At 34.0% G+C, this 23,526-nt stretch overlaps 4 protein-coding genes across 6 annotated transcripts; all 4 read left to right on the forward strand.

Annotated features, from left to right (window-relative positions):
* The first annotated feature begins 3,871 nt into the window (after window positions 1-3,871).
* Window positions 3,872-9,947, forward strand: LOC104215008 (phosphatidylinositol/phosphatidylcholine transfer protein SFH11). 3 transcript variants are annotated; one of them, XM_009764741.2, is made up of 12 exons: window positions 3,872-4,014; window positions 5,763-6,145; window positions 6,263-6,362; window positions 6,644-6,910; window positions 8,033-8,110; window positions 8,470-8,571; window positions 8,680-8,729; window positions 8,842-8,950; window positions 9,025-9,105; window positions 9,205-9,339; window positions 9,552-9,593; window positions 9,674-9,947. In XM_009764741.2, the coding sequence occupies exons 2-12, from the start codon at window positions 5,778-5,780 to the stop codon at window positions 9,743-9,745; spliced, it is 1,404 nt and encodes a 467-aa protein (XP_009763043.1). In that variant the 5' UTR covers window positions 3,872-4,014; window positions 5,763-5,777; the 3' UTR covers window positions 9,746-9,947. The 3 variants fall into 3 exon arrangements, with proteins under 3 accessions (XP_009763043.1, XP_009763047.1, XP_009763044.1); XM_009764745.2 differs by having other exon boundaries at window positions 9,539-9,593; window positions 9,674-9,842; XM_009764742.2 differs by lacking the exon at window positions 3,872-4,014 and adding an exon at window positions 4,154-4,315.
* Window positions 9,948-13,694: 3,747 nt separating this feature from the next.
* Window positions 13,695-14,323, forward strand: LOC138876265 (major pollen allergen Ole e 10-like). Its single transcript, XM_070155173.1, has 3 exons — window positions 13,695-13,757; window positions 13,958-14,183; window positions 14,298-14,323. Exons 1-3 carry the CDS (start codon window positions 13,695-13,697, stop codon window positions 14,321-14,323), a joined length of 315 nt encoding a protein of 104 aa, XP_070011274.1.
* Window positions 14,324-15,357: 1,034 nt separating this feature from the next.
* LOC104215007 (small heat shock protein, chloroplastic-like) lies at window positions 15,358-16,971 on the forward strand. The gene is made up of 2 exons (XM_009764740.2): window positions 15,358-15,812; window positions 16,364-16,971. The coding sequence occupies exons 1-2, from the start codon at window positions 15,584-15,586 to the stop codon at window positions 16,783-16,785; spliced, it is 651 nt and encodes a 216-aa protein (XP_009763042.1). The 5' UTR covers window positions 15,358-15,583; the 3' UTR covers window positions 16,786-16,971.
* Window positions 16,972-18,530: 1,559 nt separating this feature from the next.
* On the forward strand, window positions 18,531-19,902 carry LOC104215006 (heat shock 22 kDa protein, mitochondrial-like). Its single transcript, XM_009764739.2, has 2 exons — window positions 18,531-18,805; window positions 19,350-19,902. The coding sequence occupies exons 1-2, from the start codon at window positions 18,583-18,585 to the stop codon at window positions 19,703-19,705; spliced, it is 579 nt and encodes a 192-aa protein (XP_009763041.1). The 5' UTR covers window positions 18,531-18,582; the 3' UTR covers window positions 19,706-19,902.
* Window positions 19,903-23,526: the final 3,624 nt, after the last annotated feature.

Raw genomic sequence — 23,526 nt, forward strand, 5'->3', positions numbered from 1 at the left:
TTGTGTATATCAAAAATTTATTTTCCTTCAATAGTTGTCTATAATTTATTATTATCTTTGTATCCAAATGTATCACAAAAAACTAATTATATTATTTGTATATCACACTGTATAATACATAATAAAACGTGTATATCAAAATATATATCACAAATTTATTATCCTTCTTTGTGTATATTACAATGCATATCAAAAATTACTTTCCTTCCTGCATATACCAATGTATAATATATAATTTCTTATGAATATATATATATATATTCATAAGAAATTATATATTATACATTGGTATGCATGTATGTATGTTTGAACCTCGAAGAATTGTATGCACATATTAATTTGTCGCTCTATATTAAAGCTTCGCTCCTCTGAACTTGATGGGTAATACTGAGTAAACCAATGGTAGAGTTAATCCACCATTTTAATCTCATTTGGAATAGGGAGGGAGGGAGGGAACGGGGGAGGCAACGAACAAGAAGGGGGAGGGGAACCAGCGAACAATAAGAGGGAGAGCAGCAAACGGTTAGGAGAATAAATAATAAAATAGGGTAGTTTTTAGGATTTGGCTATAAAATGCTAATTATTTGGGGCTACTTTTGCCAAAATCTAATATAAGGCTAAACATTTGCCAATTCCCCTTATGTATTATCATCAGGTGTCAATTTTTCTTGTTTATATTTTGTCATGTTTTTAAAAGTTTGCAAATATAACTATGCATTACACATTGCGAAGGTAAAATTTTATATTATACAATAGATCGTTGTGGTGCGAGCCTTCCCGAACTTCCTACATAATGGAAACTTAGTGCACTGAGCTGTCTTTTTAGTCATTAAAATTTTATATTTTTTCCAAATTTTAGAACCATCAAGTTTAAAATTTTCAGTAAATTTTAATAAACTTTACGGACAATTTTAGATCAAGTTTGGTTTAAAGTCTAGACATAATATTATTTTTATAGTTCTTCTACAACTTTATTGGATCTAAAGTTTCCAGTGAACTTGGCTGAAGAAATGCAATTTTTTTCCAAAAAATATAAATGACGATTTTAAAAAGGGATAATTTCACATAAATACAACTCACACATCTGACTTGCAACATAATAGCCCAGTTATAAATTTACAAATCTGTAGCCCAAAAATAGTCGGCTAATATTTGTAAAAAGAGTACTTTTTAGATTTTTTATTCGGCAACGGAGTTTAATCAGGATAATTATCTTATTTAGATGAAGTCATGAGATTTTCTAATTCTTCTGTCGTATAATTTCTCCCCCAATTTGTCTTTACTGCTGCAAGTTATCCCCCAATTTTTCGTTGATTCTACTTATATGGTAAAATTTAGAAACAATTGCTGCAAGTTCGTGATTTGGCTGAGAATCAATAAGAAAAGTAGATTTATACATGAATTATTCCAAAAAAAGGAAGAAAACATGAAAAAAAATTAATTTGATTATACATATGCGGTACATGTATAATGATGTATAACTATGTATAAACTTGTATATGGAATGTATAATAATGTATATCAAAAGAATAAGAGAAAGAGAAGAAGAAGATAAGTGATGTTATGAACATATATACATATTTATATATAATTATATATATTTATACACATTTATACACAATTATACAATAATGTATAAGTGTGTATAAATAGTGGTTATACAATATTTATACCATAACACATCTAATATTCAATATTACACCTCTATTTCAGTATCAAAACATCAAAAGAGAGTTTTTCAGAGGAAGTTTGATCTGAAAATTAAAGAGGAGAGAAGATGGAGATGGATTTGTTTTATAAAAGAAGATAAAACTGGAACATCATCTGAAGAACTTGAAAAATGTCTGAATACAACACAAGACCTCTTTTTCATTCTTCGGTGACTTCATCGTCGACCTATTTACCTTGAAAATTGAAGGAGAAAAATGGAGGATGTCTGCAACTCTTTAACCTCTTTCCAGCAATTTGAGAAGAAACAAAAAATTATTAATGGAGGATAAACGCTTTTTGTTTTAAAAAAATTCACATTGCGCAAAAAAAAAAGAGGACTGTTGTTATTACAGTATAGAAATAGCGATTTAGTCTCCTTGAGGAGATGTTTATTACAGTAATGGAAAAGGCCTTCCTGTTAGGTTGAATGAGAGAATGACTGCTGCTTCTAAAAGAGGAAGAAGCATTTGGATATACGTTTTGGTGAAATGTTGAAGAAAGACAAAAGAAGGATAAATGAGGCTAGGTTAACCAATGAAAATGGGCTATGCATTATTTGCAAAATGGGCTATGTCGGGTAAAGTTCCAAAATATGGGCTATTTTTTGTTCTAAAATTGGGCCGACTGACATAGAGTGTAATTCTGTCTTTTAAAAAGGACACTTGATTATATTTTTGGTTATAGTTTTGTGGTTTAATTGTTCTTCGGTCTAAGAGTTTGGAGACAGACGCTTGAGTCTAAGGGTTTCAAGTTGAGTAGCACGATCGATGATGGAAGAGTTTCAAGTTGAGCAGGACGACGACGAAATATCTTGAGTGCAAGTTAAGTGCCGAGCCGAGGGAAGTGGACATGAACGTGAGGCTTGGATCGCAAGTCATTTCCAGGAGAGACAGTTTCAAGTACCTTGGGTCGGTTATCCAGGGGATGGGGAGATCGACGAGAATATCACACACCCTAGAGGAGTGAGGTGGATGAAATGGAGGTTAGCATCTGGAGTCCTGTGTGACAAGAAAGTGCCCCGCTACTCAAAGTTAAGTTTTACAGAGCGGTAGTTAGGCCGGCCATATTGTATGGGGCTGAGTGTTGCCAGTTAAGAACTTACATACCCAGAAGATGAAAGTAGCAGAAATGAGTATGTTGAGGTGGATGTGCGGGCACACTAGGATGTATAAGATTAGGAATGAAGATATTCGAGAGAAGGTGGGCGTGACTCCTATTGATGACAAGATGCGGGAAGCGACACTCAGATGGTTCGGGAACGTTCAGAAGAGGAGCTTGGATGCCCCGGTAAGGAGGTGTGAGCGGTTGACGTACTTGGTGGGTACGAGGAGAGGTAGAGGGCGGCCTAAAAAGTATTGGGGGAGAGGTGATCAGGCGGGATCTGGCGAGGTTTCAGATCTCCGAGGACATGGCTCTCGATAGGAAGCTGTGGAGGTCGAGCATTAAGGTTGTAGGTTAGGAGGTAGTTGAGCATTTTTAGTCCACCAGTGTGATGCTAGGCTGATAGGATTTAGTCTTAGACTGCTAGTAGTTAGTGTTGTGTTTGCACTACTCTTCTGTTATCATAGTGTCGGGTCTTATTTATTGGTTATTATTTTTGCTTTCCATCTATTCACTGGTTCTTGTGATGTTATTATTTCCATGATTTTTTGTTGATGATACTGATATATTGTCTCATTTCGTCTTTTCGTCTTTGGAAACAACCTCTTTACTTCATCGGGTAGAGGTAAAGTCTGCGTATACACTACCCTCCCAGATCCCACTTGTGAGATTATACTGGGTCATCATTGTTGTTGTAGCAGTAGTTTTGTGGTTTAAAAAAGGAACACTCTGTTAAACTTTTTTGCAAGTTGCATGTAGCTAAAGAAAAACAAACAGTTACCTACTTTCCTTAGTGTAACACGTTTCAGAATATGCATTTCTCCAGATTGAGAAAAGGTATTTTCTGCTTTTTGTTAACGTCAATGGTTAATTCATTGTTTATTATCATTACTAACCCAAATTCTACCTTTTTTGTTGTACTAATACTAAATATTATACCTTGTTTGTTGTAATTATACTAAATGTTACTAAAAATAGTAAAGCTATAGTTAGCTGTCATGGGATTTCCCGGGGTTTCTTGAAAATCAAACATTCGAAAATAATTTCATTCCAATATTCACTAAAAGAATGGCATATTTGTTGTTCACAATTTCACCCCTTCAATAGCTCAAATGCACCCAATTTATCTCTTTCTCTTCATTCCTCAATCCCTTCATTCTCTTCCCTTCTTTGGGATTCTTCATTCTTTTCCACATTTTAGAGGCAAGTTCTCTCTTTTGATTTCTATTCTCATTTCTATATTCTTGAAATTTGATTTTACTTTCTTTGTTTTGCCCCTATAGTGTTGTGTTTAGTTCAGTTCCCAGAGAGAAGAAAAATAATCTGTTTTGTAATTGATATTAATTACTTTGCATTTTCGCTTTGGTTTTGTAATTACTTAATGTTAGTCTTGTATTTTCGCTTTGGTTTCTGATTGGTTTGTGCTTGTTGTTGCTCCTTCCGTTTATCTTTCCTGAGCTGAGGGTCTACCGAAACTAATCTCTTTGCCTTCTTAAAAGTAGGGGTAAGGTCTGCGTACACACTACCCTCCCTAAACCCCACTTGTGGGATTATACTGAGTTTGTTGTTGTTGTTGTAATTTACATGTTGTAAATTTTCTTGTTAAGTTAGGTTTTGATATCAGTGTTCTGAGGGTTCTTTGATTTTGGCCCCTATTGATTTATTCCCTGGGCCTCTAAAGCCTAAGATATTATAGATGAGTACTGTGCGGAGATGCAATGTTAAGTTGGATGTGGGGTGATACAAGATTGGATAAGATTATAAATGATCACATCCGTCAGAAGGTGCAAGTAGCGCATATAGAGGATAAATTGAGAGAATATAGTTTGAGATGGTATGGTCAGGTGTTACTTAGGCCTTCAGATGCACCAGTTTTTAAATATGGAAGCATGACGAATGAAGGTGTTAGAGGAAGAGGTAGGCCGAAAATGGCGTTGAAATAAGTTATCTCAAAAGATGTAGAATGTCTCAGAATCCAGGCAAATCTAGCAAAATATAGGGAACAAAAACAGGAACTTGAAAATTAATATAGGTGATATCAACTAGAAGACTAGTGCTTATTAGAACACTCTTAGAGGTCGTTTGGTAGAGTGTGTTAGAGAAAATAATGCATGCATTAGCTTTGTGTATTAATAATGCTTTGTTTGGTGCACTTTTTCAACCTATGTATAATTAATACAAGTATTAGTTATACACTCTATTTGGTATTATCCTATGTATAGCTAATGCATAGAAAACCATGGCATTAGCTATACAAAGGCTATTAATGCATGCATTAGCATGGTTAAAGACAAAATTATCCTTAAAGTCCCTTAAGTTAAAGATTATGGAGGGCATTTTTGTAAATAATTAAATTTCTTAAAAGTTATGCAATGCATTTTAATTTTTAATACACCACACGAAACAATGCGTAAGAAATAATCTTTGTATAACTAATGCTTGCATTACTAACCCATGCATTACTAACCCCTGCATTACTAGTGCACCTTATTTAGCATTATTCTTATACGCCCTACCAAACGACCCCTTAGTGTATTAGAGTGTTAGATAATCTTTAAGTACGGAGAATTAAATATTATGGACTTAAACAGAGCATTCATGATATTGAGGATTATACAGCCGACCCCATCTAGCTTGGAACTGAGGTATAGTTGTTGCTGAACATGTCCAACAATGTTGCTTTTGTTGAATACACTTAAAATGAATTGTTTCTTTTGTCTGTCAATAAAGCTTGCTGCTGTCTCATCTTTTAACAGTCATTGCATTGTGTAGAAATTTAATTATATTGTTTCATCTCAGTTCTCTTTAAACTTTGTTGAATTCTGAACTTGACGGAAGCTTAGATATGAATCATTGCTTTAATTATAATACCATTACAGCGACTTATCCTTATAAGTCCTATAAATTTAGTAGAGCCTTGTTTAGTTGATTCTATTGTTGTTTGTTTACAGTATAAGTAGCCACACATGCAAACATCAAAAGATACCTTTAAGGAAATATTAATTTCCGCTGGTATTAGAGGGAGCAAACGATCTTCGAGTTCTAAGGAAAGCCAATCTATTAAACAGAAGGCCAAAATTCTCCATCCCCCTATTGAAACATTTTGGCAGTTACCTCCAACAAAAGAGCACAAGAAGTCTACCGGATCAAGAACCTTAAAAACCATAATGTCGTTGTCGTTAAAGAAGGGAGTTCAAAAGAGCAAAAGTCTACGAACAATTCTTGAAGGATCACATGAGCCTAAAGATGAACAAATTGTTGACTCGTTTCGTCAGTTGCTTTTTCTTGAGGGTCAGCTGCCAGGAAAACATAGTGAGTATCATACACTTTTAAGGTATGTCGTGCTGTTAATGTTTATTATGTTGTCAATCCAGTAAAATTTGTAAAGCGAATATTTTCAGTTAGAAAAGAGTACAGAAATTGAGTTTGCTGTTCTTATTGTGATACACAGATTTCTTAGAATGAGGGACTATGATCTTACAAAAGCGAAGAATATGTATTTGAACTATCTGAAGTGGCGAGAGGAGTTTCATGTCGATGCACTTTCTGAGGTGAGCTCCATTTATGCTAATAATTTGAAAGTCAGGGTAAGATTGCGCACAATAGCGGGAGCTTAGTGCACCAGGCTAGCCTTTAGTATTGTTAGTAGACTTATTTTGCGTTTTGCTGGTAAAGTTACTGAATACTCAGATTCCACTTGTTCAAACACTAATACTGAAGAATTTATGGTTTGGGGAATTTCCTACTTTTATTTAAACTTTATCGACAAGTTCCTTTATGTTCGATAGTCCTTTGATTCTTTGTGAATTTTTGGGGTCGAATCATCCTGCAGGAACTTAACTTTGAGGAATTTAATGAGGTTAAAAATTGTTATCCTCATGGATTTCATGGAGTCGATAGATATGGTCGACCAATTTACATTGAAAGAATTGGAATGGTAAATCTCAATAGGCTCCTTGAAGTAACTACTATTGAGAGATTTGTGAAATATCATGTGACTGAACAAGAGAAAACATTGAACTGGAGGTACCCTGCTTGTTCACTTGCTGCAAAGAAGCATATAGCTTCCACCGTCAGCATCTTGGATGTGAAGGATGTGGTAAAAATCTGCTTTGTCTACCGTTTTATCTTTCACTTATTTGATAAGAATAAATATTTGCGCCCTTTTAAAGTTGCTGCCATATGATCAGGAGGTCATGGGTTCGAGCCGTGGAAACAGCAATAGACCCTTGTTGTCAGGCTGTTCCCCGGACCCCGTGCATAGCGGGAGCTTAGTGCACATGGCTGCCCTTTATTTGCACCCTTTTGTGTGTGATTGAGTGCTAGTCCATGTTTGTACTATATTCTTCAGTTTGAGGCTTGCAGCTCAGCTAACTCGATTTATAGGTGTTGAGTAACAATACTATTTACTGAATCTCAAACAAAACCTTCACCCATTGGGATCATTGGATATGAATGTATCTTTCCTATCTCAGTACCAATGCATTTTACTTTGCCTTGAATTTTCTCTACCTTGCTGTCAAATGGTATTAACAATTCAGTAAGCCTCATATTATATCCTGTCCTTTTTCAGCTATATGAAGTAAGAAGCATAGTATATTGACAACCAATTATCCATGTCATAATCTATTGAATGTTTCATTTGGATTGGTTTCGCAAGCTATCTTGATAAAACAATTTGATCTTTGTCCACGCGTTGAAACAAAGTAGGACTACGGTAAGATTACTTTTTTCATTTTCTTTTATTTTTGTGGTGGCGAATAAAGACGCCAAATTTGGGCACACGTAGCAGGTTTAGATCTCTCACCATGTCTTATAATTGGGACAAATCTCTGGCATGGCCTATCAAGTCTTCATTCATCAATATATATCCATGCGATAGTTCCTTAAAGTTGGATTTTTCATGTGAATTAGCAAAGGTTTTTACTTAATTTAACATTCATCCTTCTGTTATGAATTTTACATATTAAATGGTAGACTTGTCGGAGATCAGCTTGTGAAAATAATTGAATGTACTTTGTTGTTTCACTATGTCAGTTATAAGAGTTTCATTCAATGAACTTCAGAAAAGTTAGAACTTCTTTGATGACAACTTACCATGCACAAGTTCAAAAAATAAAACTTAGATTCTGCATATTAAAGTTAGAATTCTTCATTGCTGATAGCAAATGGATGTTTCGATTCTTTCCTCTGAACTTAAGGAACCTATCTTCTTTGACAGGGAATGTCGAATTTTTCAAAGCCTGCGAGGTATCTCTTTCTGGAAATTCAGAAGATTGACAGTCACTATTATCCAGAGGTATGCTAACATGGTGCAAGTCAAATATACATTCTTGACGACAAGTTAGACTGTAAAATTCCCTTATGTTTTACTTGAATCTCCATCGACAGAATAGTATCATCTTCTGATCATTTCAGTGTAATATCCTTCTCCTTCCCTTGAGTTATCTTAACTTGAAGTCAATTGTTGGTTAGTCTTAATACTGACCTTAATCTGTACTAAACACAGTTTCATATTCTATGGTTGATCAACTTTTAATGAACTTTCAATGCTTTCTTCCTTCATGTTTTTTCTTACTAAAGTGGAGTTTTTGTTAAGTAATCTTTTCCCTAATTGTTTATCTTTAATTCCATTTCTTCCATTTGCACTTTTTGCAGACATTACATCGGCTTTTTATCATTAATGCTGGATCTGGATTTAAGGTCCTGTGGAAAGCAATCAAGACATTTCTTGATCAACGCACCCTAGCAAAGATTCAAGTACTTTCCTTTCCTTTCCTTCCACCCCCCCCCCCCCCCAAAACCCCCTATGTTTCTAGGCCAACCAGGGAAGGAAATAAGACTTTAAGACGTACACCACGATAACAGGTTCTTGGTAGCAACTACTCGAAGACCTTACTTGAAGTTATTGATCCGAGGTAAAAATTAAGCAGTTCAACATATTTCCAATTTATGTTTAGCACAAATGGATGCAATTACGCGTATCTAAGGTTGCTGTAGGAGTTCTGATTCATGAAATTGCTTCTGCAGTAACCTTCCAACTTTCTTTGGTGGCAACTGCACATGTTCCGATTATGGAGGTTGCCTCTTTAGCGACAAAGGACCATGGAATGACCCTGCCGTTACAACTATACTTCAGGTTTTAACCTGTTGCTATGATTCAAATTAAACAAAATACATAGTTTCCAGTCATAGAAGTCACATTTTTTGTAGGCAATGGTTGAAGCTGAAGAGGAGAATGGCAATGACGAAAAGAACGGTTCTGCTACAAAAGATGCCTTTGGTGGTGTTACTGTAAGCAAACTTGTAGTTTCCTGATAACAAGTGTGACAAAAATCACATAAAAATATCTAGGAGTCGAGGGTCTGATCTCGAGCTTTGTAATTGCAACAGGATAATGTACATATTAAGGATGTCTATGATGCGACTCCGTCAAGAAATGATACATTTGAGATAGCAAGACTTACTAATCAGCCATTTCTACAGAAGATCCTAACACTTCAAAGTGTTGTAAATGACACAAAAACAGTAAGTTTTTTTTTCCATGGTTTTTTTCCTCTTCCTGGTTCTTTCTCTTTGTGGAAACAACCTCTTATAGAAATGCAGGGTAAGGCTGCGTACAATAGACCCTTGTGGTCCGGCCCTTCCCCGATCGCCGCGCATAGCGGGAGCTTAGGGTACCGGGTTGCTCTGGTTCTTTCTCTTTACAATAGTAAATCTTTACTAGGTTTATGGTACAGAAAATCCAGGCATTGGAAGCTGCTCTTAAGGACACGAAATCGGTTAGTATAAAAAGAATTGCAAAACTTGTAATTGTTGCTGGAAACAGGAATTGGATGATCATTGGTTTTTTTTTTTCCAGGTTATAGAAGGACTTGGGCAACCAATTGAAGAGCTGAAAAATCAAATTATAGTATCAAATATAAGAGGCTGAGTTGCCAAATGAAGAGTTTCAATCTTTTTCCTTATTTTTGAAGTTTCTTAATGTTGTCAACTTAATTCAAATAAAAAGAGCATCCATGTTTAAATAAGGCAGCCTATTTTACAACAATATTCAAGTAATCAGTTATCTTTAAATTTTGGTATTGTGTTACATCATGCCTTTTTAATAAATCAAGTATATGCATATATGTTGATATTTGTTGTCACATATCAATTGAAGACATGATAGATAAAAAGTTATCTGGTATTTGTACCCGTAGAGCCGTAGAGGGCCTCCCTGCAAGATGACATAGTCGAAATGCGAAAAAAAATAGCTTGGACCAGTGGTGTAGGCAGAATTTTTACTAAAAGGGTTCAAAAAAAGAAAAAAGTTAAAAAACTAAAAGAGACGACCAGTGAGAATTGAACTGTCAACCTCACAATGGTTTTGATTCCCCTTGACGAACTATGCTTTTGTGTTGTGTTAACCAGTGGTGGAGCCACATGTACCAAAGGAGTGTCAACCGACACCTCTTCGCCTTTAAATTATATTATATAGCTCGGTAATTTTTTAAAAAAATATGTATATATACTATATAATGACACCCCTTGACTTCGTGGTGAGTTTATTTCTTTATATTTTGACTCCCCTTAATGAAAATTCTGGCTCCGCCACTGGTGTTAACGGGATTCAAAATAAAATGTATAGAGGCATAAAACGGATTTTATTTTATAAGTACAGTATAATTTTCTTGTGAAGGGGGTTCAGGCGAACCGCTTTCGCCTCTAAATCCGCCCCTGGCTTGGACATCACCGTTATGTGAAAAAGGAAGATTTTTGTTAAGCAGGTTGAATGTCTATGGGATTGTGACAAAGTATTACATACCGAGAGCTAAGGGGTTAATTTCACTGATTGTCACTCAACTATATTTCAATTTCACTAAAGTTACTCAACTATTTTTTGCCACTTAAAAGTAACTAAACTTTCACATTGTCACTTAAAAGTCATTTTGGCTCAAACTCCTACCATAAATATGACATGGCGTAAAATTTAATGAGAAAAATTTAAAAATAAATGTCACATAAGCTTAAATGGATCATATCCACTTTAGATCCATTTCTTCCTTAATGTGATTTGCCCCATAACCCAAATGCTTTCAATTAAAAAAATATTAAATTTCACATTAATTTAAAATGATTATCCTATACTACAAAATTCTTGCCTTTTCTGTTACATAATGCCATTTATAATTATTCTATGCTAAAAAAAATCTTATCTTGTTTGTATGCCACATTCGAGTCCGGAAGTTAAAAATATTGTTGTATCCAACTCACATAACGTATTTATAATTTTGTAGTGAAATAAAATAGTAATGTACTTATCTTACCTAACATATTAATGTATCATAAGCATACAAGAATAATAATAAGGCTAATAAGAGTTTATTTCACAATGAACATGCAATTACAGACAACCTATTGCAATTGTTTAGACAAAAGAAATATGTGGGTATGATCCATTTAAGCTTATGTGGCATTTATTTATGAATTTTTCTCATTAAATTTTGCGTCGTGTCATATTTACGGTAGGGATTTGAGCCAAAATGATTTTTAAGTGACAATGTGAAAGTTTAATTACTTTTAAATGACAAAAAATAATTGAGTGACTTTAGTGAAATTAAAACATAATCTATTCTCCACCCAACACCAACCCAAAAATTAAAGGAAAAGAACCTCTCATTTGGCCTTCTAGTTAAAACTGAACAACTTGAAAAAAGAAAAGAAAGTTGTAGCATTGCAAACCTACCATGATTACATACACGTTGGATTCGAATTCTACGGCCTTTTGGACTCCGTAAATATATGAACCATGTTAATTGAGTAATTTGGTGGTTATTAACTTTGAGTTCACCGTGCAAGTCTTTTTTTTGTTACGTAAAAATTATTCAGCTTTGTGTTTATTACTCAAAAGTTATTTTTCTTTCTTTTATTACATCAAAATCATTTATTTATCACAAAAGTCACATTGGCCAAATTTTATACTAATACTTTTACCTGAAAAGTCTATTATGCCCTTGACATTATAAATCCTCTCATTTATGTAACACCTTCTTTATATTATATATTATATAATACTATTTTTTTACCTAGGTATTTTATTTATAATTAAAATAATGTTTTATTATTTTATTTATTATTTTTATAATATATCCATACATTTAATTTTTCATGGCACTCAATTTGTTTAATCATATTCAAACATGAGCATATTTTAAATATAAAATCAATAAAAAAATATTTATTTGAAATAATAAAAATAGATTTGTTTAATAAATGATATTTATTTATAGTTAATACGAATTTTAGAAAAAGTTTCAAAGATATTTGTGTTTAATTAAGTTTTTTTAAAGATTTATCTGTTAACATTATTTATTTGAAAGTATTAATCTGATGTATCATTGTGCTAAATGTAAGTATTTTATTTATTGGAATAATGCATATGACTTGAATGATAAATCAGTGAGCTTTGATTTTATAATTTTCATTAAAAATATTTCATTAAGCATGGTTAAGAATGTGGACAATGTTATCGAAAAATTTAATAATGCTACTTATATATATCTTGAAAATTAATGTTAAGAAAAAAAATTAAATGTACAAATATATTATGAATATTAAGTTATTTTAATTATAAGTAAAATATTTGGATAAAAGTATGTTATATAGCATATAATATAGAATGTGTTGCATAAATGGGAGAATTTATAATGTTAAAGGCATAATAGACTTTTCAGGTGAACGATTTGTAAAACCTGGTTAAAGTGACTATTGTGATAACTAGATAATAGTAAAATAAATTTTGTGTAACAAAAAATGTGACTTTTGGGTAATGAACATAAAATTGAATGATTTTTACGTAACAAATGAAAGAAAAATAACTTTTGGGTAATAAACACAAAGTTAAATGACCACCTATAAAAATTACTCATGTTAATTTAATATGGTTGTAGTAGTTATATAATATATCAGCATAAACTCCATGTAAAAAGAACATATAATGCACTTATTCAAGGATTATAATGGAAGAACCGTAATGATTACTAATGAAGAGATTATAATGCAATGGTTACTTTCTATTAGATAATTCCTTTAATTTTCATTTACGTGTTATTAATATTTATATTCTTATTTCACATCTTACTCCGTGTAAAATAAATATAAATTGTCGAATAACTTATGTGTGTATAATTTATGCAGACAACAAAAATAGGATGCTTTCAAAATGTACTAATAAGTATACTTTATGTTGATAGCTGTTTTAATTCTATTGGTTTAAAAGTTAGGGTTCCATAATTCTATTTGGTAAATAATTTTTTTTTTAACTATTAAAAAAATTCATAAAAGAAATAATTTTAATTTTTAAGACAAAGTTGGGAGGATCAAAATGATTTTCACCCGTTTCAAAATGAGATTATTGATTCCTAGCAAAATAAATGCAAACATATCTAGAATTTAATTTTTTTTCTCTAAGACACAATGACTTTAAACCAACTTAAGCCACATTAAATAAGTTTTTTCATAAAACAATTACAGGGCAAAAAATAATAAATAGAATTACCCAATTGCTATTTCTAGGCAGTGAATTCAAACAGTTGAACATTGAACCATGCTATTTAACTTCTTGGCATCACCAAAAAATAAATAAAAAATACTTGGACAAGTTGATATGTACTCAGTTGCGAAGTCAGGAATTTACTCAAGGGCGTTCAAATTTGAAAGAAGTGAAAAAAATTCTCTGACAAAGAGTGTTCAATATATGTTATATACTTCTAAAATTTAATATTATATATATATATATATATATATATATATATATATATATATATATATATAGTGTAATTTTCCGACAAAGGGTGACCCTTTATAACATGTAGCTTCGCCCATGTATGTACTGGAAATCAATGGCAAAGCTAAATGTATTCTTGTGCTTCCTAGTGTTCTTATCTTTCACAAGTTTTTGTCAGGTAAAGTATCATTAATTAGCTAGTTGTGTTACACATAAACCCTGAACCTCATTACTAGAAAAGTGCATTTTTTTAAATGGACGTCTAGATTTCCGACCAAGAGCAATTAGAAACAATTTTTTAAGAGCACATTTGTGATGAAATTCGTCGAAAATATGCGTATTTTTAGTGGTGATGTAAAATTAATGTTTGTAATGCAGGGAGCTAAGTGGTGGTGCGTGGCAGATGAATGGGCTACTGATGTAACATTATCAGCCTTTTTGGACAGAGCATGTAATAGAGGCTACTGTAATGACATAAAATCTGAAAAACCATGTTTCTTGCCTCCTACAATTCGTAGCCATGCTTCATATGTTCTAAACCTTATGTATACCAGAACTTCTAAATGTCCTCCTCATTTGGGCATTCGTGTACAAAACGATCCCTGTAAGTTTTCTCTCTTAACTTCATATATGTGTGTTGCGTCAGCGACAGATTCAGAATTTAAATTTAATGTTTTTATGATTTTGTATTTTTTTTGTCTATTTGATAATTTTGCAGCTTATGGAAGATGCAAGTATCGATAAATGGAGTTGCTTAACAAGAGAATTCTTTCAATTAGAGGATGCAAAGTACTTTGTACTAATAGAGTAATTGTAATTATGAAGCATAGTTGAAAATAAATGATTGGTTCCTGGCTCGTCTATCAATCGTCTTAGCAAAATGTGTAACATATGCTCCTCTTTTTTAGTTTCTCTAGGGAATATATTTGAGATAAATTGATCCGAATTTCTTACATAGTACTAATGTTTGATGTGAAGGAATTTGGCTTATGATTACCTATTTTCGCAAAGTAACAAATCGGAGTAAAAAAGAGGGGAAAATAGTAAAGGTAAAAATAACATTTTTTCATTACTTGGCATCTTCACTGAGCATAAGAAGGTGAAATTAATGGATGATTCTCATCATTGTGCCATCAAATCATTTAATTATGATAAACTAATGTAATTGAACTAAATATTCAGGGGTAAATATTACTTGCTAGTTGCTATTTACCCTTTAGTTAGAACAAAATCTTCTAAATAAATTTTCACCATAGGAGAATGGAAAGAGAATGGAAAGGAAGGATGAAATCGCAAAGTATATGTGAATATAAAGTACAATTTCTGCTAATTTTAATATATTTAAATTATACACATTGATATGTGTAAAGAATTGTTTATAGGATGTAATTTTAGTTGATTATACAAATTATCATTTTTGTTAGTTTACCCATTAATGCTTACATAGATACGTGCAATTACTTTATTTAATTGTATAATTCTATCAATATCCTTTCGAGCAATTTTAAAACTATAAAATCATTTTAATATTTTTTTATTGAATTAGTATGAATTAATAATACACATTTATCTTTAACACGGATTACCGATGGATTATTTTAGGACAAATAAAAAAACTAAGCTAGAGAAAACTCCCACCCTAGAGCTCGTTAGATACTAGGTAAGGCGCCAAAGAGCAACTGAGGACAGAATAGTTATAAAAGAAAAAAAGGACATAATAGTAATTTGCAAAAAATTCCGGATCACGGATATTGTCTACTAGCCTCTAGAAACTTCTCATAAAATCGGCACCCTACAGGTCTGGAACTTTCTACAAGATGCTTCCATGATTTTCTCGAACCCCATTTCCCTTTCTCCAAGTCACTGAGCGAATATAAAAGGAGACACTATAGACGCATTTGTCATACTTATCCAGCAATACAGTGTGAAGCAAATTCACTCCATTAGAGCAGTTACCTCTCTCTATTCAGAAAGCTAGTAGTAAGCAATCATTTGACAGTAGAGATGGCAACTTCACTTGTTCTCAGAAGGGCGACCACCGCCTCAGCACTCCTCAACAGGCTCGTCACCCCTGTTCGCTCTGCCTCTGTTGCTCCCTCTGTTTTCCGATCCTTCAACACCAACGCTCAGATGACAACTTTTGACGATGACGATGATCGCAGCGTTGATGTTGACCGCCGCTCCGATCCCTCCGTCTCTCGCCGCCGCGACTCTTTTCCTAGCTTCTTCCCAGGTTTGTTCTCCGTTTTTGCTCAAATTTGACCATGAAACAGAGGCAGACCTTCTGTATAAAACCACTGGTTTAGGTTCAATTAACCTCTGTTTTGTGTCTAAAGTTTATCAGAGTTAATACATTCTTGAGAGAATTGGAAGTCCCTATTTTTGGCACGTGTTTATTCACCATCCAATTTTGCTCTTTTAGTATATATATATAATATACCATAAATTAACCTCTATTTTCTGTCTAAAAGTGAGTAAATATACTTTTGACTTTTGAGAGAATCTCCCTATATTTGGCACTAATCGTTGTGTGTTTATTCGTCATCCTATTTTCCTGATTTGGTAAATATATACATCTCGTACTTAATATGTTTTTTCTGTTGTGTGAAAACCTGTTAAAATTGATAATATATTAAGATAATCGACCTTACTGCTTTAAGAGAGCTGAGATGTGGTACCATTTGTTCCTAAGTTTGTTAGGACCTTTAACTCCTCTGAGTGTGCTGAATAGTGTGATTAAATGATTTTGACTGGTATGAACCTTTAGTTTCTGATTAAAAACAGATGTGTTTGATCCATTTTCACCACCAAGGAGCGTGAGCCAACTACTAAACATGATGGACCAAATGATGGATACTCCATTCACGGCACCGCGTGGCATGGGCACCGGAGTCGGATCAAGGAGAGGATGGGACGTGAGAGAAGATGATGATGCCTTGCATATTAAAATGGACATGCCTGGGCTTGACAAGGAAAACGTGAAGGTATCAGTGGAGCAGAACACGTTGATTATCAAAGGAGAAGGGGAGAAAGAATCAGAGGATGAAGAGTATAGGAGAAGGTACTCTACCAGACTTGAAATTCCTCAAAATCTCTACAAATTGGATGAGATTAAGGCGGAGATGAAGAATGGTGTTCTAAAGGTGGCGGTTCCTAAGGTGAAGGAAGATGAGAGGAAGGATGTTTTCCATGTTCAAGTTGATTAAGTTTTTTAATGCTTAGTTTGTGTTTGAGTCTGATGTTATAAACATTTTCCTTCTTTTTCCCCTAGCTATTTTGGATGTAGTAGGTTTCTGTGGAAAAGTAAAAGACGACCTGCTAAAAAAGTTATGGTTGTAAGTGCCGCTTTAGATTAATTGGAAGTTGAGTATAATAATCTGCTTCTCCTTTCAGCTGCATAAAGTGTTTGGGGCGTATGAGTTTTATTTTGCTATGCTAACTGCCAGTGGGGAAGTTACTAATTTTTTCAACGGTATTTAAATGTGAAAGAACTGAAAAAAAAAATTCCTGATAAAGGGTGCTCATATATGCGTGGTATAATTTTTCGAACCACCCTTGTGACCACTATCTGCATTGCAAGAAAACTATCATTATTTGAAGCGAGGGTCAAGAAAAAACTTCTGAATGAAGATTGACGAACAAAGTTAAGGAAGTTTGCAGAAAATCAGTTTATCTTAATGGATATACAAATTCAGTTTTATCTCTAATTCTGAAGTCACCTTCTTAAAATACTTCTGTTGTATTGAAGATTAGGATTAGTCTCTCTGCTTTTCTAGCAAAAGCTAACGAGTCATTGCTTCTTTAACCCGTTCTTGGTTGAGGTCTATGAGCTTTAGGCCACTGTAGATCTGAATTTGAAATCCTAATGATGTGTGGAAATAGAAAGAGATGGAAAAAACAGAAGTTCGAGAATGAAATTTAAGTGTTACGTTCAAGTGGTACACTAGTAATTTCTTGACAAAGAAACCAAATTGAAGTAAATGGAAGTGTGTAGAGATTGCACAAAGCGTAAGAATGTATTCGTGGAGATGCACTATTGACTTATTTCTCTTGGCTCGTCACTGGGAGGATATCATTGGAATTTCAATTGGTTTGCTTCAAGTCGCTTAACATAATCCAAGATAGCAGTACCAATTGTTTACTTTTGTAGAGAAATTAAACAAAACATTCTAAAACCATGACATTTCTGAAATTTAGTCCTAATTAACAATTAGCTACGCTCACTATGCATTCTGGTGGATAAGGAGGGACTACTTTGAGGAGGAAACCTTGATAGAAGAATTCCATATTCCAAGTTGGTGTTTAATTATGTACTATGTTTAAGAAGGAATTGAACTATTTTGGAATTAGTGATCTTAAACAAGTCGCGACAATTTTATGACTATAAATTTATCTCATTAAAAGTTAAATTATTTTAAAAATAAAAATATATCTTTTGGAAACAAATTAAAAAAATGGTACATAAAAAGGAATAGAGAAAAAAGAAAAAGATAAGAGGATTAAGGGAAGGAAATAATGAGAATAGAATCCATACAATATTGTGTAAGAGATATTCATTGAAAGTGCATGACATGCAATTGCAAATTCACTTCTATTACTTAACGATAGTTAATTTTTACTTGGTAAAATAATTTGATCGTAATAAGTTAGAATTGCTTTTATATGAACACCCATTATGTGGGTGAGTATTTACCATACCTTTAGACTGTATAAGTTTCAGTGGTATACTCTTTACTTTTCAATGTCTATTCTATATTTTAGTTTCGACAAAGTAATTTATTTTACAATTTATTTCAGTTGTTGGTCTTGTTTTATTTACATTTGATGAAGTTCCAAGTAATTATCCCAATTATAAATCAAGAGTATAAAATCGGATTTTTTCAAGTCACATGTGGCTTGAACGTCAAGAAAATCTATTTGCACAATTAACCCTCTAAAAAGTCCCCTGTTTTTTCCCAGCTTGGGCGAGAAGAAAACTGCGAAAGCTTTGATTTGCTGCAAAAATGGCGTTTCGCACTGCTTTACGGAGATTGAACTCCTCATCAACCCTTCTCTCCAACTTCCTCAATACACGCCGCCCTACTGGTTCTGTTGCGCCGTTAACATCTCGTTTTCTGAGCTATAAGAGTAGTCATGTTTCCGTTGTGGACTCTAACGAAGAAAGCTTTACTATCAATGCACTTGGAGGTTCCTTTCCCCGCTCCGATCAATTCCCTATTCAACGCGGTATATATCATCGTTTTTCTTTAATTCTCTAGTTTAATCCAATTTCATTTTGCAGAATTTTGTTCTTTTTTGTTTTATTTTATTATCCTCTGATAGTACTTTTTATTTAATTATTTTATGTCTGTAAATCTGTAATATGTTTTACCACGTGAGTTTTCTTAATTAACGAGTACCGGTGTGATTGTGATGCAAATCTCTACTGAATGACTGATTCATGTTAAATTGTGTCAGTATTTTGATAAAAGGTTAATTATTAGAGAGCGGACAATTTTAAATTATTTATATTTGTATTAGCATAATATTGGCATGAGATGAGTTTAAATGAAGAAACGTGTCAATGAGGATTGATATAGTCGATCCAAAGTTGTTTGAGATTGAGGCATAAAAGTTGTTTTTGTTTAGCTAAAAGCTTAAATGACGAGGACGATTTATTTAATTATTTATTTTATATTTGTATCACCATTCTTTACAATGTCTCAGAGAGTTGATTTTATCTTTAGAATTGGTGTGATGATTTTGGTAAATTTTCATAAATTCTGTGAAGGTGCATCTGATCAGTACATGGAAAACCCGTTCCAAATTTCTGGACCTCGAGGGTCATACGAGGCGAAGAATGTGGACGCAGGAATGTTCCTGAGGATGGAAATGCCAGGTATTGATAAAGAAGATGTGAAGGTGTGGGTTGAATATGGGAATGTCTGCATAAAGGGTGATGGAAAAAAGGAGTCTGAGCATGAGGACAGTGGAAGAACCTACAGTGCCAACATTGAGATCTGTTCGAATTCCTTTCAGCCTCAGTATATGGAAGCAGAGATGAAGAATGGTGTTCTTAGGATGGTAATACCCAAGTCCAAGACTTCTCAGGAGGTGACTGGCTCTTATGAGATAAAAGTTAAGTAAGTCTTCTTAGGAATATCATGTCATTGGTCTCATTAGGTGGATAGTTAACTATAGATAGAAGATTATTAGAAGTACTTGCGTATAGATACTTTCTTATATGTTTGTGGGAAAAATCAACTCTTGCTGAGTCTTTTTGGAATTATTCTGCTTGAATTTTGAGCAACTCTGTGGATTTTGTGATAACAATTGCTTGTTTAGCTTGATTTGGTGTCATCACCTCATTGAGAGGATGTCAGCGTGTTGATTAGAATTCTCATGTGTGCCGTGCTGCTATATGCTTGTTTTAGATTATGTCATTGGAAATTTTTGTCACAAACTGTTTCGAGCTCTCTAACATTAATAGGCTGAAAGTGTTATGAGGAAAGACAGCCCGTGCTAATCTCTAACTTAGATTATGTACCTGAAGTAGCATAGGTTATGTCTGCTAGTGCTTTTTGAATAGTTAACATAGAGGACTGGTTTTCTTCTGGAAAAATTTTGTGTTATTGAACATGATTGAGTACTTCAGGTATTAGTACTGTATGTTGAGTTTTGGATTGTTGAGTTTTTGTTTAAGATGAAATAGTCTTAAAATGAGAGTGAATGAGAAATGAGATTTGGATTTGGATTTGGATTCGGATTTGATCAAATGATCGATCGATTGATTAATTATTTGGACCAAATTTATTTGTTAATAGTGAATATTAACGTGATATAATCCGTGTTTGTAACGGATGTTTTCCAATCCGTGTATTGTGTTGCACCAAGAAAGCAACAAGATGCCTAGTGCACCTCCCACCATGGCCAAGTGCTCCTCCCACCAAGCAAGTGTTCATTCCACCATGTAAGTGCTTCCTCCATGATAGTGTTCATTCCACCATGTAAGTGCTTCCTCCATGATATCCTAATGCTTGTTCCACCATGGAGGGGGCAGATTTCTCTCACATGACTGCTATAAATAGAGCAGAAGTTGTAGAGAAAGAAGAACACACCGGAAAAAAACACTCGAAACACTCAGTATACAATTGATATATATAATTGATATACACTCTGTATACACTCAAACTACGCTCTGTATACATTGTGTATGCACTGGAAAAACGAATTGCAATCTGATATCCTCTTCAGTAAGAATTCAACATCGGCTATACATTGCATTCCTTTCTCTCAAAATTTCCATTCGACTTCTGAGTTCTCCTCCCTTGTTCTGCATTGTTTTAAAACTACAAACAAAGCAACTGTAAGTGTGATTTGCTGCCGAACTTTGTGTTCGCTGAAATACTGGGGTTTGAAGTACCGCTACACCAGTGTGTGGGAGGAAATAATCCATAACCTTGGGTACTAGGAGGGGATTAAATTCCTTAAGGAAACATTGTGAATTCATTGGGCTCGAATTAATTTTTGTTTCAGTTATATCATTTATATTTACGTATGTTACTGCTGTAGGTAGCTGATAAAGAGGATAATATATATCTAAGAGTGGAAAAGTTAAAACTTGATCTTCCATCATTCCATATTTATACCAGATAAGAAGTACTATACAGGAAACAATAACAACAAACTTAAGGAATTTAATAATTTTAATTTCTGTATTTGTGTTACTTTTATTATTCTGGAAACTTAAAACCTTTGTGGTTTTGTGTACTCCCATTTGGAGAGTAAAGTCTTCGTGGCGTTTTGTTGGAGATTAAAATCTACGTGATTTTTCACTCCAGTTTTAAATGCTTATTAAACGTTTGTTTGTGTCATTTTTACAGTAAAAATGGCGAATGACGGAAATCAAGCTGTTCCGATTATGACTGCCAACGCATCGACAAGTCGAACTCCGGCGTTGGCACCGGCAGAGAAACCCGGAAAATTTTTCGGGATGGATTTCAAGCACTGGCAGCAAAAGATGTTCTTCTACTTGACTACATTATGTCTACTGAAGTTCATCAAGGAAGATGTTTCTGATCTTCCAGATGAAACTCCAGAGAATGATAGCTTTCTCGTGATTGAGGCGTGGAAGCATTCTGACTTCTTGTGCAGGAATTATATTCTTAGCGGATTGGAGGATAATCTGTATAATGTATACAGTGGCGTGGAGACGTCAAAAGAATTGTGGAATGCGCTTGAAAAGAAATACAAAACTGAAGATGCCGAGATGAAGAAATTCGTCGCTGCAAAATTTTTGGACTACAAAATGGTAGATAGCAAGTCTGTTATTACCCATGTCCAGGAGTTACAAGTGATTATTCATGATCTACTTGCTGAAGGTCTTGTCATCAATGAGGCATTCCAAGTAGCAACAATAATTGAGAAGTTGTCTCCATTGTGGAAGGACTTTAAAAATTATTTGAAACACAAACGAAAGGAGATGTCCCTTGAAGATCTCATTGTTCGATTGAGAATTGAAGAGGACAATAAAGCTGCTGAAAGGAGAGGTCGTGGAAATTCAACAATAATAGGAGCAAATATTGTTGAAGATAACAAAAAGAGAAAGAAGGCTTCTGGTCCGAAATACAACCCAAGCAAGAAGCGGTTCAGTGGAAACTGCTACAACTGTGGGAAAACCGGACACAAATCTACGGAGTGTCGTGCTCGGAAGAAAGACAAGCAAAGGGGTCAAGCAAACATGGTAGAAAAGCATGATGATGTTGATGACTTGTGCGCCATGCTTTCTGAATGCAACCTGGTAGGAAACCCAAAGGAGTGGTGGATTGATTCTGGAGCCACTCGCCATGTTTGTGCTGTGAGGGAAGCATTTTCTACATATGCTTCTGCTGGACCCGAAGAGACGCTCTCTATGGGAAATGCTGCTACAGCAAACATTGAAGGATACAGTAAGATATTTCTCAAGATGACTTCTGGCAAGGTCATTACTTTGAACAACGTCCTTCATGTTCCCGAGATTAGGAAGAACTTAGTCTCTACTGGACTTCTTGTAAAGCACGGTTTTAAGTGCGTTTTTGTATCTGACAAGGTAGTGATTAGTAAGAATGAAATGTTTGTAGGAAAAGGTTACCTTACTGAGGGCCTTTTCAAGCTGAATGTAATAGTTGTTGAAACTAATAATAAAACTTCAGCTTCTTCTTACTTACTTGAGTCAAATGATTTATGGCATGTACGTTTGGGTCATGTCAATTATAAAACCTTGCGAAAAATGATTAACCTGGAAAGTATTGCCTAAGTTTGAATGCGAAAAATCAAAATGTCAAATATGTGTGGAATCTAAGTATGTTAAACATCCTTATAAGTCGGTTGAAAGGAATTCAAATCCTTTAGACTTAATTCACACAGATATTTGTGACATGAAGTCAATACCATCTCGCGGTGGAAAGAAGTATTTCATAACTTTTATTGACGATAGTACTCGATATTGCTATGTTTACTTACTTAATAGTAAAGATGAAGCAATAGACGCATTCAAGCAATACAAAAATGAAGTTGAAACGCAACTTAACAAGAAAATCAAAATGATAAGAAGTGATAGGGGTGGTGAATATGAATCTCCTTTTGAACAAATATGTTTAGAATATGGAATTATTCATCAAACAACAGCCCCTTACACGCCCCAATCCAATGGGATTGCGGAAAGAAAGAATCGTTCATTAAAGGAGATGATGAACGCATTGTTGATAAGTTCTGGTTTGCCACAAAACTTGTGGGGGAAGCCGTTCTTACGGCCAGCCGAATACTAAATCGAGTACCCCATAGCAAAACACAATCCATTCCATATGAAAAATGGAAAGGAAGGAAGCCCAACTTGAATTATTTTAAAGTGTGGGGGTGTTTGGCAAAGTGCAAGTTCCTAAACCCAAAAGGGTAAAAATAGGACCGAAAATAGTTGATTGTATTTTCAT

This window comes from Nicotiana sylvestris, chromosome 8, assembly GCF_000393655.2.
Source record: "Nicotiana sylvestris chromosome 8, ASM39365v2, whole genome shotgun sequence".
In the NCBI taxonomy this organism is placed as follows: Eukaryota; Viridiplantae; Streptophyta; class Magnoliopsida; order Solanales; family Solanaceae; genus Nicotiana; species Nicotiana sylvestris.

What these genes read in the sequence shown, in the direction of transcription:
- LOC104215008 (XM_009764741.2), top strand. Translation starts at nt 5,778, where the DNA reads ATGCAAACATCAAAAGATACCTTTAAGGAAATATTAATTTCCGCTGGT. An exon ending in GCACCCTAGCAAAGATTCAA is followed by an intron (nt 8,572 to 8,679) that starts GTACTTTCCTTT and finishes CCACGATAACAG; the next exon opens with GTTCTTGGTAGCAACTACTC. An exon ending in TTGTAAATGACACAAAAACA is followed by an intron (nt 9,340 to 9,551) that starts GTAAGTTTTTTT and finishes TTTATGGTACAG; the next exon opens with AAAATCCAGGCATTGGAAGC.
- LOC138876265 (XM_070155173.1), top strand. Translation starts at nt 13,695, where the DNA reads ATGGCAAAGCTAAATGTATTCTTGTGCTTCCTAGTGTTCTTATCTTTC. An exon ending in CTTTCACAAGTTTTTGTCAG is followed by an intron (nt 13,758 to 13,957) that starts GTAAAGTATCAT and finishes TTTGTAATGCAG; the next exon opens with GGAGCTAAGTGGTGGTGCGT. An exon ending in TCGTGTACAAAACGATCCCT is followed by an intron (nt 14,184 to 14,297) that starts GTAAGTTTTCTC and finishes ATAATTTTGCAG; the next exon opens with CTTATGGAAGATGCAAGTAT.
- LOC104215007 (XM_009764740.2), top strand. Translation starts at nt 15,584, where the DNA reads ATGGCAACTTCACTTGTTCTCAGAAGGGCGACCACCGCCTCAGCACTC. An exon ending in TTTTCCTAGCTTCTTCCCAG is followed by an intron (nt 15,813 to 16,363) that starts GTTTGTTCTCCG and finishes GATTAAAAACAG; the next exon opens with ATGTGTTTGATCCATTTTCA.
- LOC104215006 (XM_009764739.2), top strand. Translation starts at nt 18,583, where the DNA reads ATGGCGTTTCGCACTGCTTTACGGAGATTGAACTCCTCATCAACCCTT. An exon ending in TCAATTCCCTATTCAACGCG is followed by an intron (nt 18,806 to 19,349) that starts GTATATATCATC and finishes AATTCTGTGAAG; the next exon opens with GTGCATCTGATCAGTACATG.